Source organism: Jaculus jaculus, chromosome 8 (genome assembly GCF_020740685.1).
Source record: "Jaculus jaculus isolate mJacJac1 chromosome 8, mJacJac1.mat.Y.cur, whole genome shotgun sequence".
In the NCBI taxonomy this organism is placed as follows: domain Eukaryota; kingdom Metazoa; phylum Chordata; class Mammalia; order Rodentia; family Dipodidae; genus Jaculus; species Jaculus jaculus.
The window spans coordinates 60,886,430-60,904,318 of NC_059109.1; the positions used below are offsets into that span (position 1 = coordinate 60,886,430).

Below are 17,889 nucleotides of genomic sequence, written 5' to 3' on the forward strand. Positions count from 1 at the left end.
TACTCATTTGTAAAAGCCATTAGCTAGGCAGCAGTTTGAACTTTTTGCAGAATAAAATAATGTGGCAAGTTATTCCCTTTGTTTGCAACAATTTCTTCTCCTTCTCAGTGATGGCAACAGCACACATGTGTTGAGCTGTTGCCAGGCTTAAGCACTGACTTTTGTACAGGTATGAACTCTTATAATGAAGCCCTGATGTAGCTACAAATACTGTCTCAGTCCTGTGGTGGTGAGAACACAAAGGAAGCGATTGCCCAAGGTCATTCAAAGACTATCACTAGGATTTAAATCAAGCCCACCTCTAGAATCTAGGCTTTCACTGCTACTCTAAACTCCAAGTTTCAAAAACCTCCGCTTTAGGACTGGGGAGATAGCTTTGTGAAGAAAAAGTATGTCCTGTTCTATTTCTCCAGTATCACCCCGTTCCTCCATCAAGCACTTAGCACATCATAATGTATATATGTTTGTGTGATTTTTTTTGGGGGGGGTCAGGCTATGACAAACCAGGAGAATTGATTTTATAATCTTTTATTCATTTTTTAAATGCATATGAGTGTGTATGTATAGGTAAGCTTTTGTATTTGTGTGGGGGTCCATGATTATGCATATGTATGTGGAGACCAGAGGACCACCTTGGGTGTCATCTTAATAAATGTTGTCCACCTTCTTTGAGACAAGGGTCTGTCATTGGCCTGGAGCTCATTAGTTAGGCTAGACCTAGGCCAGCTGATCAACAAACTCTAAGGATCCTCATGTTCTCTGTCTCCTGGTATGGAATTATAAGTGCACACCACCCAGCATTTTTACATGGGTACTGGGATCAGACTCATTCCATGTATGTAAGAGACAATCACTTTACTGACTGAGTTATCTCCTGAACCCAGTTTGGGATTATTAATTTTTTAAAATTTTTATTTGAAAGTGATGGACAGAGAGAGAAAGAGGCAGATAGAGAGAGAGAGAGAATGGGCGTGCCAGGGCCTCCTGGCCACTGCAAACAAACTCTAGACATGTGCATCCCCTTGTGCATCTGGCTAACATGGGTCCTAGAGAATCAAGCCTCAAACCGGGGTCCTTAGGCTTCACAGGCAAGTGCTTAACTGCTAAGCCATCTCTCCATCCCCAATTTGGGATTCTTAATAGAGAATTCAGCATCTGTGTTACTTAAGGAACAAATACTGAGGAGCTATAAATATTATATATATGAGTAATTTTTATTTTACATACATTTATTTATATTTTAAATCATTTCTTTTCTGTTAGACTTTTGTAAGAGGAAAATAGTTACTTCATACATTTGAGCAACCATTTTGAGCAGTATTAACATTTCATAAGAAAGCTCTTTACTTTAAATATATATTATGAAAATAGGATATATTGTTAAATATGCCTTATTTTCAAAATGAATGCAGTCAGAGGAACAAATTTCTTATTTTATAATGCAAGGCAATAGGAACATGGAATTTGACATATTAGACTCTATAGGCAATTAGTCAAGAATGCATTTATTCTACAAAATAATATTTGGTGTTCATTTCAGAAATATCTACAGGTCTGTAGATATTCCAGTAAGGAACAGGACTTGTACAATGGCAAAAAAAAAAAAAAAAGTCTATAGCCTGTTCTCTAACCATAGCCAACACACTAAAATAAAGATAACACAAAATAAAACTGTTAAACATAATAATCGTACCAATTTCTGGTAACTTCTGGTATTGGTATTCCCAAATTAGCAATGAATGAAGTTACTTCATTATAAGTAAATGCCAGAATCCATTTTCTACCCATGTAATAAATAAGCCACTATTATCTTTAGTATTTCACACAGAAGCCTCTTCTGAGCCCTGTGGTGGATACTGCAATGGCTACTTTCATTTAAAAGAAGGGAAGCTACAACCAAAACCAAGGCACAGGACAAAGTCAACCAGCACTAACGCAACCCCTCACAAGAATGATAAATCAACAAGGAAATGAAAGAGACTAGTGACACAGAACCTTGCCTCGGCTGACTGTAGGCTATTGACTTCCTTCTCACTTGAGCATAAACTACTAGTATTGCTACTTGTTTTTACTTGAACATGGCCTCAGGTGTAGCCATCCTATTCCTAAAATGGAACCTTTGCAAAGAACAGGGCTAAATCAAGCACCTCCTGTCACCTTCCAAGTTCTTATGGAATACAATTCTCATTTCTTTTTATTTATTTATTTTTAGTGACACCTTCCATGGTTATAAACAATATCCCATGGTAATTACCTCCCTTCTCCCACTTTCCCCTTTGAAACTTTGCTCTCCATCATATCCTCTCCCCTCTCCTCTCAACTAGTCTCTCTTTTATTTTGATGTCATCATCTTTTCCTCATATTATGATGGCCTTATATAGGTAGTGTCAGGCACTGTGAGGTCATGGATATCCAGGCCATTTTGTGTCTGAAGGAGCATGTTGTAAGGAGTCCTACACTTCCTTTGGCTCTTATATTCCTTTTGCCACCTCTTCCGCAATGGACCCTGAGCTTGGTAGGCATGATAGAGATATTTCAGTGCTGAGCACTCCTCTGTCACTTCTTCTTAGCACCATGGTGCTTTCTGAGTCATCCCAAGGTCACTGCTATCTGAAAAGAGAAGGTTCTCAAACCAAAATGAGAGTAGCATTAACATATGGGTATGAACATTAAGAGAAGTGCTTACTGGGCAGTTTGGTGAGCATAGGACATACATTTAGCCAGACAACAGCAGATGTTACACCCCTGGGGATCATAACTATCCCTGTTGTAGGTTTTCAGTATCAGGGATGTATATATATTCCTTCCCATGGAGCGGGCCTCCAGTCAAATTAGAGGGTGGTTGGTTTCCCCCATAACAGACATGCCACTATTAAACCTGTTGGCTCATTTTGCCTGGCTGGCCAAATATAAGGCTTGCAGTGTCTGCTGTTGAGTATCTTCACTGGTGATTTCATTTCTGAAGCCCTTACATAACATATGCTTTAATCAAACTGGGATATGAGTACTGATATATATTTTTTTCAGCATTGAAGATCAAACTGAGGAATATTCCAGGTAAATGACCTATACTCTCAACCTTGAAAGAGTTCATCTTGACATAGAAAAGGTTTCTTTTCTCTGGACTTTTATTAACATTACTGCCTGACCAGGCTAGATGATAAGACCCTATTACAAAGACACCAGAGGCTTGGCCTGCAGGTCACTGAGAAATCAAGCTGAAGCTGAGCTGAAAGCCTCTTCCCTGTTGACTAGCTGTCAGAATGCTGGAAAGAGCTATTCTGCCTGTTGTGGAAGAAAAGTTTCAACAATGTTAACCAGCAGTGGACCCCACAGACTTTACAGATAGACAGCCAGACCAAATGGACCAAATTGTGCAATGGTGGCATGTTTGTTATGAGGGAAACTAACTGCTTTTTAATTGGACTTGAGTCCTGCTCCACAGTAGGGAATTCCTGCTTGACACTGAAAACCTAATTAAAGGCCTATGGCTGGAATGGCCATTAGACCTAGTGAGGGAACTACTACAGCTCTCTAGCTAAATAGATATATATAATACCCACCAAGCTGCCCTCTAAATATCTTATCTTTCTGCCCATATATTAACATTACTTTCACTTTTGGTTAGAAAAACTTCTCTTTACAGGCGGTAGTGACCATTGAAGTGACTCAAAACTCACAAAGGTACTGAGAATAAGTGACAGTGGAATGTTTAGCACTAAATGACACATCTCAAACACACCCTCTAAGGCTCAGGGACCATTTTAGAAGAGGTGGCCATAAGAATGTAAAAGCCAAGCTGGGCATGGTGGCGCACACCTTTAATTCCAGCACTTGGGAGGCAGAGGTAGGAGGATTGCCAAGAGTTTGGGGCCACACTAAGACTTCATAATGAATTTCATGTCAGCCTGGGCTAGAGCAAGAACCTATCTTGAAAAACAAAAAACAAAACAAAAAAGTAAGAGCCAAAGGAAGAGGAATACTGCTTACAGTACTCTCTTCCAGACACAAAGTAGACATGGTATTTATGACTCACAGTGGCTGATGCTACCTACAGAAGACCTATTAAGGAAAGAAAAAATGATGACATCAAATAGAAGAGTTTAGACTAGTTATAAAGAAGAAGGGTTTCAGTGTAGGGGAGAGGGGAAACAGGAGTGATAGGAGGAAATTATGATCATGGTATTTGGTCTCTATTTATGGAAGTTGTCAATAAAGAGTTAAAAAATTATTGTCTGGGCTGGAGAGATGGCTTAGCAGTTAAGCGCTTGCCTGTGAAGCCTAAGAACCCTGGTTCAAGCCTGGATTCCCCAGGACCCACGTTAGCCAGATGCACAAGGGGGTGCACGCATCTGGAGTTCGTTTGCAGTGGCTGGAGGCCCTGGTGCCCCCATTCTCTCTCTTTCTCTGCCTCTTTCTCTCTCTCTCTCTGTCACTCTCAAATAAATAAATAAAAATGAACAAAAAAATTTAAAAAAATTATTGCCTGAATTCCCACTACTCATCTTTGCATCTTTATAAATGTAATGTTTACAGTTCAATATTTACATGTTGTAATATCTTTAAATGTTTTCTTAGTAAGGACAGATGTTCAATTCTCATGCATAGCACAGGGCCCTAAGGCATACTTGACATGTACAAGCTAAAGGATGCAAAGAGAGAGCTCCTTTATGTGCCCTGTACATTCCAGGAGGCAACATTTCTCTGCCTTTATCATCCTGAGGCCAGGTCCCAGCTAGGCAGGGACACTTCCACAGCATAGAGCATGCTAGAACTATTCCATGTAGTGGATCTTAAGCTATTCCCCTGCCTTACCTTGTCTTGCCTTGCACATGGAAACTCCAGTAAAAAATTACACCCTAGGTTCTCCTTTAACACCTGCCTCTTTTGCCTTTTAGTTGGCGGTAGTGCTTTCCTGTTTATTCCCGCATGTCATGTCATGCCTTCTGTTACCATGACCTGTTAGGAGAGCAAACTGTGTTTCCCTGAGCTTCTCCTATGTCTCTTCCCAAGAAGGCATGTAACTGATCATCCTACCAAGGTGTACATTGCATCCATCAGGCATCCCCCACATCAAAGGCTGGAAGACACCTCTCATCTACTCTTGTCTCATGATCTCACACACCCTGTGGGGACTGCCTTTACTAGGTCCAGATAACTCCTAAAACAGTGAAAGACTGCCCCTGGAAGCATAACAGTATACAGGAAAACTAAGATCCCAGACCAAAACCTCACCTCTTCATTGACAGAGCTGGTGCCACTGTTCTAACCACCAGCTCCATGTTGCAGAAAGGCCATCACAACAGAGACTGCTGAAACTATTCAAATCCATCCACTCTAAACCTTCTGATCTTTTCTAGTCCATTCTTATCAATAGAAACCACTAAAAGGTTCTTTCTTACATTTTTCCTGTACTCCTTCTCCTTCCCAACAAGTATTGTCTTACGTGGTCCTATGTGGTGTGACATTCTCTTCCTCTCAGGAATGGAAACTAACTCCTGTTCTGTTGGCTTTATTATTCCTGGCAACAATCAAATCTATATTTTTTCAAGCATGTATAAGACCTTTGAAAACTGGCCCAGAAGCTAGAGAAAAAAGCAGGACTGGAATTTTACTTGTATTCTACTTAGTGCTTTGCTTGAAATAGGTTACAAATAATTTTCTTTGTTTATTGTTCTTCAGACATTCAATTTATATATCTGCTTATTGGTATCATCTTTGCCTATAATACAAAAAAAGCTGATTTTGAAAAAAGATAGGGCACAGCCCAACACATGTTATACTCAGCCTCCACTGATAGCTATTAAAGAAATGCTTATGAGCATATACTTACTGTCATTTTAGCATTTGACCTAGCTGATCAAGTTGCTACTCTTTGAATTGGATTAAGATTTCTTGAAGGAAACCAGACCTAGTATACACATACTATCTACTTAGAGCCAAGAGTTTTGCTAAGTACACTGCAATGACCTATTAACTTACCAAGGACATACCTACCTGCAAAGTAACATGAGTTATGTAGAAAACACTGTAAATGTTTCTCTAAATTTTCCAGTGACCCTTCTGTTTTTATTGTCTTACTCTATAGGTGATCATCTGAGGCTTGCAGAGTTACTAGCAGCTTGTTCATCATTTGGAATCTGTTTTGGGAAAAGCTTATGCAGAAAGTGGAAAGCCATTGAGACACCAGGGATGCATCTTAGACTAGCCATTTCAGCATGAGTAATAAACTAGGAGTATGGCTATGGAGGGTGAGCTGTAAGTTACAGTCATAGTTTGAGGGATGATATCTGGAAGACAGTAAGTTCTAATTCACATTTACTAGAAGAAATTTACTGTTATTTAATAATGTCATACCACCTGTGTTCATAGAAGTTGAGAAAATATTTTTTCAACATAGACTGTAAGCATCCAAACATATTTCTGAGGTAAAAAAGGGAAGATGGAACATATTAACAGATGCTGCAGTGTGCCTTTGAGAAAGGCTCTGTTAGCCAATGTCTTCTTAGTTGTTTCTGCAGGACCCTGAGGAATCACATCTAGGTTCATTTCTTGGCTAGCATAGTACCCTTATAAGCTGCTTATCTAGAATTTGAGATTTTATTATTGTCTTTAAAAAATTCATGCCTGGGCTGGAGAGATGGCTTAGCGGTTAAGCGCTTGCCTGTGAAGCCTAAGGACCCCGGTTTGAGGCTCAGTTCCAGGTCCCACGTTAGCCAGATGCACAAGGGGGCGCATGTGTCTGGAGTTCGTTTGCAGAGGCTGGAAGCCCTGGCGCGCCCATTCTCTCCCTCTCTCTCCCTCTATCTGTCTTTCTCTCTGTGTCTGTTGCTCTCAAATAAATAAATTAAAAAAAAATTCATGCCCAAAAAGACACTATAAAGAGCCTGGCTGGCAATGTAGCTGTCTGCAAGGCTTTCGTGGAGTGGGAAGAGGAAGTGGACTTCTGTTGTTCTCAGTGTGTTGGGGAGAAGTTTAACTTGTTCTAGAAACATTATCTGAGCAGATGTCACAGGGAAGAGCTGAGCACTTTTCTCTGCATCCTTTAATCCCTTTACCTCCACTTCCATGTCAGTAATAGAACTCCCAATTTATGGACAAGGAAATAGCTTCACAGGCCAGCTCTCTGGTTTCCTCTCATTCTCATAGAATCCTTCAAAATGTACTTATTTACCCCTATTTTTATGTAGAGAAATACTGAGGTTGAATAGCAAAAGGCAGCACAGGGGTTCAAAACCACTGCTCTCACTTCGTGGTTTTCTTTTTCTTTTTAAGATTTTTTAAATTTATTTATTAGAGACAGAGAGAAGGAGAGCAAGAGAAATAGAGACAGAGACAGAGGGAGAGAGAGAGGGAGGGAGGGAAGGAGGAGAGAATGGGCATGCCAGGGACTCTAGCCATTGCAAATGAACTCAGACACATGTGCCACCTTGTGCATCTGGCTTACATGGGACCTGGAGAATCAAACCCGGGTTCTTAGTCTTCATAGCAAGTGCCTTAATGGCTAAGCCATTTGTCTAGATTTGTGGATTTCTATTTGGTCCACTCTGAACAACAGAGATAAGAAAAAAATAGAATTCTTTTTAAACTTAAGTCTATTCAGATATAAAGTTGCTGTGTTATTAATGACCTCACAATGGCTGACACTACCTATATAAGACCTGAAAAAATAATAGGATGAGAAAAATGATGACAGAAAATTGACTAGAGACTAGTTAGAAAGAAGGGTTTCAGTGGAGGGAGGATTTGGGAGGGGAAAAGGAGGATAGTGGGAGATTATTATCACAGTATATTGTCTATGTGTATAGAGGTTGTCAATAAAAAGTTAAAAATTTTAGGAAGGATTCAGTTCAGGGAGGATTTGGAAGGGCAAAAGGGAAGGTGTGTGAAGGGATAAAGGGGAGGATATTAGGGATTATGATCATGCTTTATGGAAGTTGTCAGTAAAATTTTGATGCCAGGCAAAAAATAAATAAATAAAAACATTAAGTTTTTTTTTTTTAATTTAAAGCTAAATTTCAACCTTTACCTATTTGGATCTCCTTGTTCAGGTTCCCTCCTTCCCTTGCTCCGCACCCTCCCTCTCACAACTGATAACCCTATGAGCAATTGAGAACATGGGCAAACAGCATTGCTCTAGGACCACGATGTTCACAGACTGATGTGCCAGCAGCCCAGCTGTCCCCTTGTTTGGGTATGTTGAAGGCTGCTGAAGCTAAAGGGCACGTGAAAGTCAGGTAGAGAAATCATGCTTGGTCAAGAACACAGTGGTTTGCACATAGAGGATATTTGATAAATGCTTCTTAAATTGAATTTAACACCCTTGTCATTGAGAAAACATTTCCTCTAACATGGAACAATGATAGCGCTATGCCCTTATACAATGAAACAGACAAAATCTGTCATTCCATCTCCATCATTCCAAAACTTATGGTATAGTCATTTAACGTGGCTTTTAAAAGCCCTTTTAGAGTGGCCATAAAATAAATGACTACACATAATAAGACCTGCTTTAACACTATTAATTCACTCTTGCCCAAAAGGAATGCAGTGCTATAAACTGACATTGAAACATGACATCTAAATGGCATTTTCCATGCCAGAGTAAATATTAAATCCCATTATCTGACAATCCTTAGGGAATGGCCTTGCAATGTCAAGACCATGTAAAATGATGTGACATCAAATTCACAGAAATTTGACTTAGCTGGTAAGAATAAAACAAATCTCTTATTGGGTACATACAGGGATTGGATTATGATAGCAAAATGATTACTCAATGATGACAGACCATTTCTGAGGAGATGATGGAAACTAAATTGAAATGGGTCTCACTGGTATGCCAGTACATGACATTATGTATTCCTTCAGCAGGCCATTTTCAAACTCACTACATTGAGAGGTACTGGGATGCAAATGAACACACAAAACCCATAAAACAACACAATGGCATGACAGGGGGTATCATGTGTGGTCCTCATCACCAGGTGTTCCAATGGAGGGAGTGATGGCTGTAGCATAAGCCAAACAAGGTTTGTTCCCATAGCTGTACTTGACACATGTATGGAAGAAAGAGGATGATCTCAGTAGTCGTGGGGCACAGAGATATGAGACATTCCAGGAATGGGCTGATGGTGAAGAAAAATAACATAATGATGAGTATTTAGTATGCTGGAGCTGTAGGGAATCACAGGTGAGTGATAGGAGACACAGCAGAAGGATAGGAAGAGATCAGCTGCAAAAGATTTTTTATGATAGATTTCCATTAAGGTATAAATAGATTAGGAATTGTCTTCCAAGTGTCACCCAAAGCAGGTGGGAATTGAGGGCAGATTTAAGCCATGTCTAAGTCGTGCTATTCCCCATAGCATACCACTTTCAGGGTAAGGTTGGGGTGCTACATGCACTTTAAATGCAACACAGCCCTGGACCTCCATTTGACTTGGACCATTCTGCTGAAGTAGGAAATGGGAGACCTTGACCAAGATCTCATTCTATCTGTTAAACTATGTGCTTCATACAGCTTACTCCAAGACCTCAGTTTGGTTCCACCTGAGCACTGAAGCTGGTGTTTGGTCACCTTTCAACGAGGCTCTGGGAAAAAAAAAAGACTGAACTCTTCCCACTCCACAAGTACTGGAATTAAACATACATGCTAGGCAAGTGGTCTACCACTGAGCTACATTTCCAGAACTGTTTATTTTCTGTTTGGAGACAGGGTCTTGATAAGTTGCCTACGCTGGCCTTGAATTCACTGAATAGCCAAACAATATGTGATCCTGTTGCCTCACCCTCCTGAGCAGCTGGGAATTCAGTTCTGAGCCAACAAGCTTGGCTTACACCCTAGCCTACAGCATACACAAGCACCCAGAAGTACCAGCTACCTTTCTTATAAGGGCAGCTTGCTAAGTGTATCAGGCGGCAGCATCTGCTCCATCGTCCCTGATCTAGTACTCTTAGTTGTCACAGACTAATGCCGTGTTGATACCAGATGCAAGGATGGAAAGCTCCTCATTACAAATGACTTCAGTTCAGCTAGCCCAGTGTCCTCCCACAGCACCTGAATGAAACCAAAACAATATTCCTCCCATGAATCATTTTTTTTTTCTGTTACCAAACTGTCCAGAATGAAGAGAGGGCTAAGTGATACCCCTATTTCCTTACCGTACTCCGTTACTCCAGGGCATCACTCACTGTCTCTACCTGTCAGCCTGCCCGCTGAGGCCCTCCAACCCCTGTACCACTATCCAGATCCTGAAATGCTATCTGCTGTTTACTTTGTAACAGGCAGGAGCTGATGAAATAACTCAGTGGCCTTGCCTTGTTGAAGAGTAGTCTCTACCCTCTGACTGCTAGGGAGCATCATGATTGTTCAGGAAGCACAAGTGCCCTGATGTGCATTTAAGGAAGACACCCTCTGCACCTTGCTCTTTATACAGGAGCCCTTGGAGGCCCAGGGAAACAAGGCATCTCCAGAGCTCCCACACAGCAGTATCTGGATGGTGCATGGCACAGCTGGGTTTTCCTGTATGGCTATAGTTTCTCAGTCTAAGATGCCACATGTTCCTCCCACCCTGCATCCCAAAAGAGCCTCAATTTCCTATGGGAACAGAGCCATGTGTGGACTGTTATGGAGCCCTTTTATGGAGTAAAGGAATTTATATTTTGAATCCTTTCAAATGGAAATGAAGTTAACCTGGGATGAGTGCTCCCAAACTCAGTTATTTAAAGTTATTTAAAATGACTCCAATGAATATAAGCATGCTGGCAAATTGCAGTGTGTCATTTACAATCAGCTCTTCTGTGCTATTGGCTTTTCAGTACCACAGAGCCCTTTTGGCCATCAGCTGCTGGCCTCCATGTGCAAGGAAATATAAGGAGTTGGGCCTTTGGAAGATAAAATGCATTCAAAGGCAAGAAGTGGTGCCAAGTGGAAGAAGTGTCATAAGAGCCCCTGGGTGCTTTGAACCTTTCTGGCTTTCCCCAGAGACTATGGCACAGTGCTGAGCTATGTCATACAAACTAAGCCAAGAAGAAATGGGATAGAAGGGTTCCCTGGGAACAGGATTTTGCCAGCTACAGAGAAAGCTGCACAATTCCTTTGCTGTAAGAGAAATGGTAAAGACCTTGCAATCACTGTTCTGACCCAGAACACCTAGAGGAGAATGAGGAAAAGAGGGACAGAAAGCTTAGACAGGAAGAAAGGGCCAAAATAGCTTTATCAGAAAGGCATTGAGTTGGTCATCAGTCATGATGAGACCCTTCTCATTTTTCACCTTCCTCTATTACCCCCACCTGCTCTGACCCCAACCATTTCTTAGGGTAAAATGTGATCTTGTCTCCTTTGTTCTTACAATTTTTCTGTTACTTTTCTTCTTTTAGCAAGTTTTACTATCCTAAACCACTTCCTGGAGGCCAAAATGCTCACTAAATAGACCTAAATTTGCATTTTAAAATCCTGCTTGTTCCAGGAATATTTAAAAAATAAAAACTGATGGTAACAGGAAAGAGATGTGCTTGGAAAACTGTGATGATGTAAAATAGCCAATATGCCATGCATGAGACACAAATGCAAGGTGACATCTTAGGGGAATTCAAGAAGAAATGGATAGAAATTCATATTGTGTTGAAAGAATGGATTCTAGCCTGCTTCTAGTTGTGTTGTCTTACTATTTAGTGTGTGTGTATGTCTTACTGTGGTGTGGCATGTGATGTGATATCTGTGTAGTATATGCACATGTGTGTGCACATGAATGCATCCTGCATGCACATATGTAGAGGTCAAAGGAGAATGTTGGGCCTCCTCTCCTTTTCACTCATCTGCCTGTTTGCTCGAGAGACTCTCTCACTCAACTCAGAGCTTCTCTGGTTTCCGTCCCCACAGAATCCACATACAGTTGTATGTGGCCATGTCCAGCTATTTACCTGGGTGCCAGGGAATCAAACTAGGGTGGTCTCAAGCCCTCTAAGGCCTTTGCGCTTGTGCAGCAAATACTCAACCACTAAGCCATCTCCTTAGCCCCAGGATCTCACATATTTTAAATGCTTGAAGTATGGGTGTGGAAAAATTTAATTCTTACACGAGAAATAAAACTCATATGCCAAGAAGTTTCTTTGCCTTAAAGTACCACAGAACCACAAGGGGGACTGTGCTGAAAGGCTGTTCTCTTGCAATGAATTAGGAACTATGGATGCCATATAGGAAATTCATTAGCAAGCGCTCATCCCTACATGAACAAAATCATCAATAACACATCATGAAAATCATGTTGAGAATATAAATTAAAATCATTTCTGGGAAAGTGCCCAAAAGGATGAAAATAGAGATGAAGGTCCCACCGGAGAGATAAAGCTGTCCTCTCCGAAGTGCAGATGTCCTGATAACTGTGCATACATCTGTGCAGAGCCTCCGTATGCTTGAGCAATCTTTTCAGAGCAATCATAAAATGGCAGAGCATTCAACTGTCCATCAGAAGTTAACTCAGCATGCGATTCTGACTATCCAACTGTATCCAGCTTTCAGGCAGAACCCAAACCCGGCTGAACAGTGGAGGTCTGAAAACAGTGGTAGTTTATATGCACATCAAATTGCAAATCTCTATGTTTGGGATCAACCAAACTATAGAATGCATTATCAATGAGGGCTGGGGTGGACAGGCAAAATTGAGGGGAAAGGATAAGGAAGGCACTGGTAACTGTGTAAAACAAACAGCTGTGAGATGATGGCATGTCCAGAATTATGTGTTTTAATCTTTTTGAAATAATTTCCTTGCTTTATCTAAATATGGCCTCAAATCTCATATACCCATGGTTTATAGGAGTATAGCACATAATTTAGAAGTTATTAAGAACAAATTGGAGGAACTAGGAGGAAGGCCCAGCCAGTAAAGTGCTTGCTGTGCAAGCACAATAATCTGAGTAGAAGACAGGTAAGGCAGCATGCACCTGTGATCCTAGGTTTAGGAAATGGAGACTGGAGGGTCTCTGGCCAGTCTAGCTCATTCAGTGAGCTCTTGAAGTCTACTCCATACAAACACACACACACACACACACACACACACACACACACACACACACACACACACACCACTACCCCACATACTCCCCAAAGCAACTTAGAATATACTGAATAATAGCTATACTTCCTATTATCCCTTGAGCAACAACATTCACACCTGTGATCTATGAGTTTTCTTAGACTTTGCTGTCTGTACCATGGCTTATCCTTCATCTAGGTTATGCATCCCTCACTGCAGTTCCTTTTCATTTTAGTCAGAGCATCCCTTGCAGGTCTCAGAGCTCTTACTTCTGGGATAGCATCAAAGTTCACTCATTATTCTTTACCTTTGATGCTCGGAAAGAGAAGGCTGTGGACTTGGTGTCTGACTTCACCCGGTCTTGCAGAAAAAGGCCTTGATCCTCGGTCAAGGCCAGGTAGTGGCCTGTGGTGAGATGCCGCAGTCGGAAAGCCTGGCCCCATCTGATGTTGCTGCCACTCCAGCTGTCCCATGAAGCAAATGAGAAATTGTATTTACACAGAAGTGAGTTTTTATGAAACTTACCCTGTGCTTACTCCTGCAAGCAGACTTATGCCCTTCTAGGGTTCATCATTAAGGTCAATCTGTCACCTGTCACCTGGCTTGGTCAGTATTTAATAACTGTCTACAACTCAGCACAGTGCTTTTCTTTGACTCCTGTTTAAGGCAAGAATCATGACCACAAGAGCAGGACAATGGCTTACTGTGACTGGATATCCCAAGTTTCAATTTTTTCTTTTGTCTACCAAAGTATCATGACACCACAGTGGAAGACTGCCTCTCAAGGAAAGCTTGATTCTAGTGAAGCAAATATTTTCTATTTATATTATCCAAATTCAAATATTTTAGTACCCTAAAGTCTTATCTTCAAGATAAATAGAAAAATACAAACAAAAACAAAACCTATAATCTATGTAACTTATACTTACCAGGACGAAGCAGACAATAAACAAGAGTAATAAGGAAAGATATTCTGGTATGTAAAATGGGGACACATTAGGAGCTAGAGGGATAGCCTAGCTTCAGAGCATTTCCTTCACAAGCACGAGAGCCTGATAGAGCCTGAGACAACATGTGTTTGATTCCCCAACTCCTACATAAACAGCTGGGCACGGCCACACATGTCTGTAACCCCAGGCCTGTGGGGGACAAAGCCTGGAGAATCACTGGGCCCTGGAAAAAGTGGGAAGTTATGGAGTCAGTGAGAGCCCCCAATTCTTGGGGCCTGGTAAATGGCAAGTTCCAGTTAGTAAGATGCCCCAACTCATGGAAACATATAGATAAGCTATGAAGGGGAACATCCAAAAATCTCTGACCTCTACCTTTACATGGAGTATACACATCTGCACATACACACTTGTGCATACACCGAACACACACCTGGGCACAATACTACACATATACAGCTGCAAAAGATAATTCTATGGGAAGAAAATGAAGTAGGATCAGAGGACTGGGATAAGGAAGATGCTAGGGTGAAATCATGATCCACCACCAGAAGTTATCAACCACAGAAGTTATGATAAATATCATGAGAGAAATTATCCACAGAATCACCAGTAGCTCAACTTTTATCTTTCATCATAGGTGTGTCAAGTTTTAAAATCATTTTCTACTTTTCCAATTCTTCAGAGCACCAGAGGATCCAAGTAATACTGATAAAGGTTTACATTCCTTATGTTTGGAGTAGTGATCTACTTTGGTGATTCAAAATATTCATTAAATAAGAAAACCTCAAGCTGGGTGTGGTGGTGCATACCTTTAATCCTAGCATTTGGAAGGGAGAGGTAGGAGGATTGTCATGAGTTCAAGGCTACCCTGAGATTACATAGTGAATTCCAAGTCAGCCTGAGCTAGAGCAAGACCCTACCTTGAAAAAACATTAAAAAAAAAAAAACCCTCATCCAGTTAACAAGTGGGTGTCCCTTAAAACCAGTATTTCTTCTACATTGTGTATGTGTGCATGTATCTTCTGTTTGTCGATTATACCCAAACTAATATTCTCTAACTTAGCAGTTCCAACCCATTTCTCAGTAAAACATTTGAAAATTTTAATGATGAAAGAGAAAGAGAGATAGTCCTACCATCTTATTGTTATCTTTAGTAGATTATCTTGAAGACCCCTCATTTTTGGGTACCCTAAGGAGATAGGCTTTTTCCTTTGAACGTATATTTATGGAAGCACTGACCAGTGTGTAGGGAGGAAGGTAGAGAAGGAAAACCAGGTGGCAATGCTAACCCTCTTCTCTCATCCCTAAATGTTTAGCTCTAGCCTTACATATCAATCTTCTCAGTAAGCTAAAGGATCTGCTCTCAACCAATTAATCCTTTAGTACTTGAAGTTTGAGGGATATTCTACTAAAACTTTAGCAAACTATTACTCAAGTTCATGGCTGGAAAGTCAGCTTTCTGTTCCTCCCAACCACATACATTACTGCCTTGAGAAAGTTTTGGTAAGTGCTGTATTCTTTACAGATGCATGCAGGTCTTATCTTTCTTACTAGTTTCCATCATGACTACATTTCTGTCATTGACATTTAGTGATGACTTGGCACTGGAGCCAACACATATAATGAGTTGGATTCCAGAGGACCTGCCTATGAAAACAAGAAGAACAACTTTGACAGGTTTCTGTGGCCAAATCAGAGCTTACCTTTTGTAACTGAGCCATTGCAAGAGCAGGGGACCATCTAGCCTCAGTGGTGAACAATGAGAACGAGAGATCCTGCCCCAAATAAGATGGAAGGAAAAGTCTGTAGCCAAGGGATCTCTGGTCTCCACACTCATGCCATGGCTCACCACTCCTGCACTCACACTTATGAATGTCCACACATATATACATATTGCATACACCAAAATCTTTTTTTTTTTTTTGAGGTAGGGTTTCACTCTGGCCCAGACTGACCTGAAATTCACTATGTAGTCTCAAGGTGGCCTCAAACTCATGGCGATCCTCCTACCTCTGCCCCCCAAGTGCTGGGATTAAAGGCATGCACCACCATGCCTGGCTCTGCATACACCAAAATTTTAAAAGATTTTTTTAAAAGATTAAAAACATAGTTGGACATGGTGACACAAGCTTTTAATCCCAATGTTGGGGAGACAGAGATAGGTGGGTACCTGAACTTAGGGGGATAGTCAGCCTAGCCTAATTAGGTGGGTTTCAGGCCAGTGAGGAAACTCTGTCTCAAAAATGTGGGTAATGCCTAATGAAAAATCCCCAAATTTATCTCCTGGCCTCCACAAGTACGTGCACACACATGTGATTCTGCACAAAAACACAACTATGCAAACACATAAAAATGTCTCAAAACATGGCTCTGTACCATGGGCTTCTGAGAGTCTGCCCTGTGATATGGAACAAGTGAGGAGCGTAGGGGAATGGGCAACACCGGAAAACAAAACAATCTTCATAAAGGCAATATCCAGACTGATGTTACCTTATCCGAAGGGGTTCCACTCTCCACAGAGACCTGGCTCTCAGCCCAGCTCCCCCAGCTTCATAGAACAACCTCCTGCAAGCAGAATCACAGATCAGCACCAGATAAGGAACAGCTCCCTGCAGGGGCAACTGCCTAAGCTCCTGAGTCAGCAAACCCAAAGCAAGGACTCAATAGGAGGCAAGATTCTTGTCTCACTCCTTTATGGAGATAATAAATAAATAAATAAGTAAAAACTGCCTAAGGCAAATTTTAGGGGAACTGTGCACCACCTGCAAGCTAAGGATGTTCATGTGGTTGACAGGGGTGCAATAGAAAGAAAGAGGGGAGAAGAAGGACCCTATTTCTGTATGACAAGTTATAATCACACACCATGTCACCAACAAAGAATGCCATAAGCCTTTCTGGTTAAATTCCTTGATGGAGTTTTATACCTCTTACAGATGGAGCTAGACTTTTAAAACACACATTCAGCACTGCCATTAAAATGCAAGATTTTATTCATAGTTTATCCAAATTTTCCTTTTTCTGTTTTTTGTTGTTGTTATTATTGTTTTGTTTTCAAGGCAGGGTATCACTCTAGCTGAGGTAGACCTAGACCTCGCTCTACAGTTCCAGGTTGGCCTCAAACTCACAGTGATCCTTCTACCTCAGCCTCCCAAGTGCTGGGACTAAAGACATGCACCACTACACTTGACCTCGAATTTTTCTTTTTTTTCTTTTTCTTCTGCTCCATGGCCTGATCTATGATGGCACACTGTAATAGTTGTCAGGCTCTTTACTTGATGTTCTCAGATACCCTTTGTTCTCTTATGACTTGGCAGTTGTGAGGAATACTCACTGCATATTTCATGAACCGTCCCTCACTTCATGTTTCATGTTTTTCTAGTGGTCAGCAAAATGTTGCTTTTTTAAAAATGAGTACAGTGACAAGCAACCTATGTAGGTCATAATTTATTTAAAGGTGAACAAACCATACTTTAGGAATATGTCTTGCACACACTGGTTTCCATATTAACTGGTATATTGAATGAAGTTACTTTCCAAGAGTCTTGAGACCTTTCCACTAAGCCTGCTCAATTAACAGTATTTGAGTTGACCAGCTTAAAGTCCCACCTCCATCACAGAACACTTGTCTACATTTATGAAATGAATTTCTCAAACTTTCATAAGAATTTTCACCTAAGGTCTGGAAAAATGAAGATATTCAGTAGAGATAACAAGGAATAGGTACTTCTCTTCTATCGTGTTACTGATGGCTGGTTCAAAATATCTACTTAAAAGACAGACATCCATTTGGATCTCTTAATGCTGTAATCTAAGAAAGTTTGATCAACTCTGTGCCTTAGCTTTCTTATTTGCAAAATGGGTCTAATTCAACAGAACACAGGATATAAAAACTCAATGAAGTT

General features: G+C 40.9%; 1 protein-coding gene across 10 annotated transcripts in view; it reads right to left on the minus strand.

Moving 5' to 3' along the window:
- The window catches only part of Ryr3 (ryanodine receptor 3), a 598,743-nt gene that overhangs the window by 344,317 nt on the left and 236,537 nt on the right, over positions 1-17,889 (minus strand). For all 10 annotated transcript variants that reach the window (XM_045155998.1, XM_045155993.1, XM_045155990.1 and 7 more), the window contains 2 exons: positions 16,478-16,552; positions 13,345-13,501 (listed from right to left, as the gene is read on the minus strand). In XM_045155998.1, the coding sequence (XP_045011933.1) occupies positions 13,345-13,501; positions 16,478-16,552 (232 nt within the window). The remainder of the gene's footprint in view (positions 1-13,344; positions 13,502-16,477; positions 16,553-17,889) is intronic.